Genomic DNA, 8,842 nt, shown 5'->3' with positions numbered 1-8,842 from the left:
ACCCTGTCACACAGCTACTATGTTAACGATTCCAATCCCATTATGCAGTGAGTCACATTTGCGTCGCCTTTTCCATACCCCCCTCCGCTTTCATTGGCGGCCAATACTGCGTTCTGATTGGGCATGCAGGGGGCGTATCTAGCGGTTAAATTTTGGATCGCGTCCACCCTTTGTCACTTCTTTTGCGCTTTGCTTTGAGATAGAACCTGCGTCTCCACCCTGATTCCTTCGTCCATTGTACCCGGTCGCTTTGTTGGTGTGTTTTTCGGATCGAAGCCGCAGTTGCACCTGGAGTATCCTTGCAGTGCTGTCGAGTGTCGGTGAGATCGTATTTGCGATTCCGCTTGGATTCTACATTGATATACACTTCTTTGAAAAGGTAGGTCTTTTTTCTTGTTGGGGGGGTGGGCTTTTTTTTGAATAATGTTCTTGCTGTTAAGATATATGTTAATATTTATTATGTGAGTTGATTGCTGTTAGATATATGTTAATAGTTATTATGTGAGTTAAAGTTGCTGGCTTTTATCTGTGTGTGTATAATGCCTTTTAAAGAGGGGTCTCTCCATAGTGCTGTTTGTAATGTGTCCTATCCTAGCATTGCTGGCTCTTTTGTCTCTCATTAAATAAAATATAGAAATGTGGCACTCCTTCTATAGTCGCTGGTGCTTGGATAGGGTCCCACCCCAGATCAAAAAATGAAAAAAATCCAGCACTCAAAGCATTTAACTGAAATTGTTTTATATTTTATTCATGGATCTCTGTAATTATTAAAGCCGTTTCCGTCATCCGACCTTCATCAGTTTACGCATAAAAGGTTCTGTAGAAATATATGAAAAAGCTGGACCAGAGGAAAAAGCTGCCCGTCCCGGTCTGCAGTCAATGTCACATACTGTCTACAGAACCTTTTCTGTGTAAACTGATGAAGGTCGGATGACCGAAACGTCTTTAATAATTACACAGATCCATGAATAAAATATAAAACAATTTCAGTTGAATGCTTTGAGTGCTGGATTTTTTTCATCTTTTGTCTCTCAGCTACAGCCGCCATTTTGTGTTTCTGCCACACATAGGGGCGGCCATTTTAGTCTCTGCCACACCATAACCAAAAATTGTGATCGGTTTATTGCAACTTCTTTTATGTTTACATATAAATTTTTCATTCTTTATTTCAGATGGCTTATTATAACAAAGAAGACTTTGTGCGTGAGCTGTTGGATTTGTATCAATCACTGCCCTGCTTGTGGAGAATCAAATCCACAGAATATTCAGACAGAATAAAAAAACAAGCCGCCTATGCCCAACTGGTGGATCTTTTTAAAAAACACAGTGGAGGCGAGGCGGTGGATGTCAAAGTAGTAAAAAAGAAGATCCAAGGCTTGAGGACTGTATATAAGAAAGAAGCAAATAAGGTGGACAAATCAAAAAAGTCAGGGGCCGGCACTGACCAGGTATATGTTTCTCCCTTGTGGTATTTCAATCTCCTGGAATTCACAAGGGACCAGGAGCTACCACGAATGATGGAAAGCTCCTACCAAAGAAACGTAGACCTGGAAGCAGACATTGAAAACGATGACATCCCGATCGATGACAACACCTCCGCTGTTGTAGATGTAAGTACCTTATTTGCTTCACGTTACATAGTATTCAAACTTTTTATGTACATGCCATTGAGGAACACAAAATAGTAACTTATTGTTGCCATGATTTATTGTGCAGTTTGGAAATGTTATCCCTTCCAGTTCAGATAAGTACACTCCAATACAATTTTGTCACACTTTAATTAAATTTACTAACTATTAATGTATGACTTTTAATTAACATTTATTTTTCTGTTCCCGCAGAACCCTCAGACAGATATGGTGAGGCCCCAATTGAATGAGAACCCCACCACATCGAGCGAGCCTATTGTGGAGGATAATGAGGCACCTGCACCCTCTGGTGAAATGCGGCGAAGACAGTTACGCAAAAAGAAGGCCAACACCCCTGTGACATCGGCTGAATTTTATTCTTTGGCAACCCAACTGCTATCACAGCCAAAAAGCACCCCAGTCGATAGCTTTGCCGCATTTGCATCGGACAGACTCTGCAAATTGGATTCCACACAGAGGGAGCAAGCCGAAAGACTGATGTTGGAAGTCCTAAGAAAGGCAGGCCGAGGAGAACTGGATGACAATGACACGATATGCAAGAAGAACCAGTCCCATGATTCTAATACATGGATTCCTCGCCAGCCCCTGCAAAGTACACCGAACAGGATGCATCCACCACGCTTGCAGCTTGACCACCCCCCACAGTATCCCCCCCACAGTATCCCCCCCCACAGTTTCCCCCCCCACATTATCCCAGGTATTCAAATGATTCATTTTTAAGCCAACTGTCATCTCCCACCCGGCCTGAATATGTCCACCAATATGAAGACGGCCACTAAATTTTGTTATTGTTGTTGTTTTGTTATTTGAAATTAATTTCAATTGATTGTTATATTTTCATTGTAATAATAAATTTATGTTGTTTCAATCTTGCTGCCTGCGTTACTTAATTCAGCATATGGTTGTGATGCCCTGGCAAAACACGGTAGTTACAGAGATTGTACCATACTCCACCCTCATTGGCATACCACCACACAACCCACACACTCATGTACAGCAAACAACCAGTAAAGCCTAGTCACCCCCCTCGTGGATAATGGGATTGGTGCATCTATACAGATGCCTACATGTAATATGATGTTTGTGAGTGGTGAGTTTGTGAGTGGTGATAGCTGTTAACTTGCTTTATGCAATGAGACATACCAAACAGCAGATATCAATTTCAAATTTTTTATAACACATGAATATGGATACAATAACAAAAAAAAAAAAACGTTAGTTGCTGCTGCCCTCCCCTTGTCCAGCCACATAACGGGCCAGCAGCGCCGCATGCCGCTCCACTCTGGCCATCAGCCTCCTGTGGGCCGACAAAATCCTTCTTTGGGAGGACATGATTTCGGCCAAAGTGGGTATGCCTATGGAGGGAATGGTAAAATTAATAAATCATAATTTTTATTTCTGCTTATTATTACAAAGTAGGAGATTCATGACTTACGGTTATCCCCCTCGTCCGATACAGACTCACTTATGGAGCCTGGACTAGCATCTATGATAACAAAAAACACTTTATAGTACTCAACAGCTTTTTGTTTTGTACTTTATATGGCGTTAATGTTATATTAAAAAATTACCGGGGGGCGATCCGGCCGGTGGCCCCTGTGGGTGGTACTCCTCCTCCTCCTCCTCCTCCTCCTCCTCTGGTGGCTGTAGATCCACCGGGGGCTCGGGCACATGCTCTCCCTCCTCTGCGGCCCCTTGCTCCTCTGGGGGTTCTTAAGAAAATATAAAGTTTAATGTGGTTGCGTTATGATACATATAGGACTGTGGGGGGTACATTGAAATATATGGCGGACTACGTAGCCTACCTTATACAAGGACTATGGGGGTGAATTTGAACACATTGTGGAATATGTGGTGCAGTATAATATATGGAGAACTCTGGGGTGAATGAAACTTCATGGAGAACTCTAGGAAATTCATTACAGTTCATGGAGGACTATGGGATGCATTCTAATATCTGAAGGGTTATGTGGAACCCTTTATACTATATGGAAGGCTATGTGGGGGCCAATATTGTATTTGGAGAACTAGATATGAGGGGGTACAAAAATACAAGCAGGAGATGGAATTTTTTTGTGCTGAGGGAAAAAGACCCACTACCCACAGCACCCGGCTTTGCCATGCTCTCTCTGATATGGGAAAAGCTGGGTGGTGAGGGAATGATGTTTTGCCAAGCATGGCGAAGCTGGGTGCCAAGGACAAGAGGTATATCAGAACATATGAAAACTGTGTGCTGATAGAGGGTTGTCAGTTCATGGGAAATATATATATATATATATATATATATATATATATATATATATATATATAATAAATATATATACATTAAAATATATATATTTATTATTTAAATATTATCTGTATATATTTATTTTTATAATTATATATATATATAATTAATATATTATATATTTTTATAATTATATATATATATATAATTAATATATGATATATTTTTATAATTATATATAGATATATATTATGTTTTTTTTTTTTTTATTATTATATATATCTAAATATATTTTTCGAATTGTATCTATATATCTATATATATATATATATATATATATATATATATATTTTATATGTTTTATATATATATATATAATCTATCGATCTATAAAATAGATTATATATATATAATTTTAATTAAGTAAAAGGATATATATATCCTAAATATATACATTTAAATCAATATATTTATTACTTATTATATATGTATATTTTCTTATATTTATATTTATATATAATTAATATGAATTATATATATATTTAATTTAAAAATATATGTATAGACTTATATATATATGATATATATATATTATTTATATATGTATTATATATTTATATATTTATTTTTAGAATAAATATATATATATACATATATATATATATAGATAGATAGATAGATAGAGATATATATATATATATATATATATATATATATATATATATATATATATATATATATATATATAAAAATAAATAGATATATATTTAAGAACACCATTATACGTTGCCAAGGCACACTCCTGCGCCTACCTTGGTTTTGTAACTCTGCTTGTATGGCAGAGATCCGGGCACTGGAGCGGTACCGCAGATCCGCTAATTTTTTTCGGATCTGGGCGCAGGTGCGCTCCAAATGAAATCTCCTCCTCAACCCACGTTGGATCCTGCGCAATACCGCTTTCTTATGGAGAAGTGGATGCTCTTGCGCCTCACGGCAATCATAATCGCGAGCATCCACTTCTCTAATTAGGTACCGGACCTCCGCCTCTCCCCAAGCTGTTGCCCTCCTGCGTGCCGCCATTGTTCGCTGGTGTGTCTACGTAGCAAACGCAGTTTCGTCACCCGCGGTAACGCCTCTTCACATCTGATTCGACCGATAGCGTCACGTGAACGCTAGCTCCAATCAGATTGGGGTGGACGTTGTTGATCCTGCTCCAGCCAATGGCCGCCGTCGGCCATGGCGGGATTGTTGATTTGTGAAATATTACAATGCTATGTTTGAAGGTGAAAGTGCGACGCACTTTTAACAAATCAGAATGATCTTTGCTGCAGAAATGAGATCGCGCCATGACGCAAATGCTGTGTCAAGGGGTCGTGGTATCACACACTGCGAGCGCACATACAATTATAAGAAATCGAAAAAGAGATGTCGTTTGAAGGTTTCGGGGACGCACAAACGTCCCCGTTTAAAAACCCCAAATGAAAATATATAAGGCTTCATATTCATAATTTGGGGCCTCCGGGGGTGATGTAACGGCAGCAATGGTGGTACTGCTCCCCACAGTAGCCCTTAATAGTGAATGAATGACAAACAAATCTTGTGGAAAGTTAAAACAACTGTTTATTAAAGTAATCATTTTGCAAAAATGACATTTTATTATAAATGTGATGAACATAACAATACAAGTAACCATATATTTTAAAATTAGTATAAATTTGATGAACATAATACAAGTAACCATATATTTTTTAAAATTAAGAAGGGAAGTTTCTAAAACCAATCAATACAAGAAAATAAAACTCAGCATAATAAATGTGCTCAATACAAGTTTATCTAATGCTGCCACGTAATTGCACCAGGACCATTAAAATATTGGCAGTACTTTTCTCGACAGGCCTTCGCATCATCGGTATTTCTGCCGGGCGCCAATGGTTGAAGTCCTGCGATTGCGGGATCTTCAGAATGCCATTCGCCAAGCACCACTTCGCCATTTAAGTCATCAGAGTCTACAAAGCCTGTTGGACAGTACGTAATAGCATCTCGCCGTCGAAGAAAGTTGTGAAGGGCGCAACAGGCCAAAACAACTGCGTCTATTGATGGTAGACTCAGGTTAATTGGTGTGTGGAAAACGCGGAAGCGATTTGCCATTATCCCAAAGGCATTTTCCACAACCCTGCGTGCCCTTGATAATCTATAATTGAACCTTTGTCTTTCCGCCGTTAGACTTTTCTGTGGGAATGGTTTCATGAGATTGGGATGAAGTGGGAAGGCTTCATCGCCCACAAATACAAAGTTAAGGTTTGCGGTAGTGTCAGAGTTGGGGGGCAAATGCAGTTCACCATTTTGCAAACGTTCACCAAAGCCTGTGTGTTCTAAAACCCCACCGTCAGAAACCCGGCCATTCATGCCAACATCAACAGCAATAAATTCGTAATTGGCATTCACAAGGGCCATTAGGATGATGCTGAAATAGCCCTTATAGTTATAAAAATAGGAGCCGCTGTTCAGTGGTTGAGTGATCCGCACATGTTTCCCGTCCAAAGCACCACCACAGTTTGGGAACTGCCAAAGGTGTTCAAAATCGGTGGCAATCTTCTGCCATTCCTCCACAGTTTTGGGGAACTCAATGTAGTTACGCAGACTGTGGAAAATTGCTCTACATGTCTCCGGGATAAGAATGCTGAGCAGGGACCTTGAAATTGCAGAAGAAAAATGTAAGTCTTGCAGGGAGCGTCCGGTGGCCAGGAAACGCAGCGTGACTGCCAATCTTTCATCTGCCGGGATGGCAGCACGCATCGCTGTATTCTTGCGCTGAATAATTGGCGTAACTCTTTCGAGTAAAAGGCTAAATGATTCTTCTGACATCCGCAGAAAATTGCGGAAATCCTGAGGATTATTTTCCTGGAGCTCTCTTAGCAGTTGCATGTGGGAGTATTTGTACCTCTTCTGCAGCCACTCTCTGGTCCACATGCGGCGCTTTCGTTTGGAACGCCTCTGTTCCACTTCACGTAGCCGACCGGCCTCAAACATCAATGCAGCACCCAGCACAACACGCTGCATGTCGTTCATGTTGTCCACACTGCAAAAAAACATGTAAAGATGAGAAAAGTTGCTATAAACCAATCACATTTTTTGGGGGGTGTAAAAGAGACACTAAAATGGCCGCCCCCATAGAAGTGCACCACTTCTAACTGTGTCAGAGAAACAAATGGCGGCTGTAACTGTGTCAGAGAAACAAAATGGCGGCTGTAACTGTGTCAGAGAAACAAAATGGCGGCTGTAACTGTGTCAGAGAAACAAAATGGCGGCTGTAACTGTGTCAGAGAAACAAAATGGCGGCTGTAACTGTGTCAGAGAAACAAAATGGCGGCTGTAACTGTGTCAGAGAAACAAAATGGCGGCTGTATCAGAGAGACAAAATAACCAGCAATACTACATAAGGACACATAAAAGGACGATGGACGCACAAAAGGACATATGTGTACAGATAACAACCAACCACTTTGATGATCCGCAAAAATAATTACTATCTATAAACACAAATACTTTCCATACTATAACAAAAACATGGAACAAGTAACATAGACTTTACGAAAATGACTTACCACGTCCAGAAAATGCAGCCGTCTATGCTATCTATTAATAATCGCAGTTTCGATCCTCCCAGCGACACGCTCGGGAACGAATGAGGGATATACAAGTGCAGATGCGGCTGCAGATGCGGCTTTGATCCGAAAACCAAGCAAGCGGGAACAAAGCACGAATGAATCTGTAATACAGCGACACGCTCGGGAATGAATGAGGGAAGATGCAGCTTTGATCCGAAAACCAAGCAAGCGGGAACAAAGCACGAATGAATCTGGGTGTAGTCACCGGTTTGCTCCTAGAAGACTCAAAAGGGAACAAAGCATGAAGTGATACCCAATCAGAGCGCAATAGTGTTCTCATTGCTAACCAATCGTTCCAGAGAGGGGGCGCGGAAATGGCGACGTAACTAAACACTATTGTTCTCAGCGCCAACCAATGGGCGCAGAAGGGGCGTGGAAACGGGGACGCAACAACACGCCTTCGTGCATCTCATCTAGGTCGTCAACGAAATCGTAAATAGGGTGTCAAACATACAGATTCATGCAGCCCAGCAGGACTCCAACGAGCCAAAAATGGCCCAAGCTGTTCGGCATCGATCAGCGATTTCGCAGCAGGGGGTGAATTGTTGGTACGTGTCAAACATGACGAGATCGCAATTGAAGTCGTTCTTGCGTCACAGAAACTGTGACGTAGTAACGATCTCGTTGTACGATCTCGTTATGTGTGAAGTGGCCTTTAGTCTGTTTGGTTCAGGCTCAGTAACATGAGCACTTTTCCCAAAAGCCGGCAATGTTCAGTTTTGTTCGATAACTGATCCTGTTTTCCAAAAATGTATTTCTAATACATGTTATGGTTTTGGATAGGATTGTGGTGCTGTATGATAAAAAGGGGGGTGTATTTAAAGAGTGCAGAGGGTGGGGACTCAGGACGGGAGAAACCAAAAGTACTCAGCTTTTGTTTTTTTCCTCAACTTTATTTGCAGATCTTACTGTAGCCAATCATAGTCCAGCAAACATCCACATGGTTCTGACACAGGGGCTGGTGTCATTGGCCGCCTAAGTCACATATCCCTCTTCTTATAAAATGAGGACATGCGGCGTCGGCTCATTTTGTGAATGTTGAACATTAGGGAAGGTGCTGCAACCGGTGCTGCTAGACAGTTAGCTTAGCTAGGGGTTTAATGACAGATAGTTGAGATAGATAGGAGAGTGATAGTGTAGAACAGGGACATGCAGTGTAGGGAAAGGTGAGTGCCACAAATCAGTATTTGATGATAGAAATAGGGATTGCTACTTGTGAGGATCTACATAGCTTTTGTTATGGAAGCTCCTCACATTGTCGGGTTTGACTGCAGCAATATACATTATAGCATGTT

The 8,842-nt window shown here is 40.7% G+C and overlaps 1 protein-coding gene across 1 annotated transcript; it reads left to right on the top strand.

Annotated features, from left to right (window-relative positions):
• Positions 1-229: 229 nt before the first annotated feature.
• Positions 230-2,554, top strand: LOC142309817 (uncharacterized). The gene is made up of 3 exons (XM_075347273.1): positions 230-379; positions 1,173-1,610; positions 1,842-2,554. The coding sequence occupies exons 2-3, from the start codon at positions 1,173-1,175 to the stop codon at positions 2,367-2,369; spliced, it is 966 nt and encodes a 321-aa protein (XP_075203388.1). The 5' UTR covers positions 230-379; the 3' UTR covers positions 2,370-2,554.
• Positions 2,555-8,842: the final 6,288 nt, after the last annotated feature.

This window comes from Anomaloglossus baeobatrachus, chromosome 5 (genome assembly GCF_048569485.1).
Source record: "Anomaloglossus baeobatrachus isolate aAnoBae1 chromosome 5, aAnoBae1.hap1, whole genome shotgun sequence".
Taxonomy (NCBI): domain Eukaryota; kingdom Metazoa; phylum Chordata; class Amphibia; order Anura; family Aromobatidae; genus Anomaloglossus; species Anomaloglossus baeobatrachus.
This window is presented reverse-complemented; position numbering and strand designations above follow the sequence as displayed.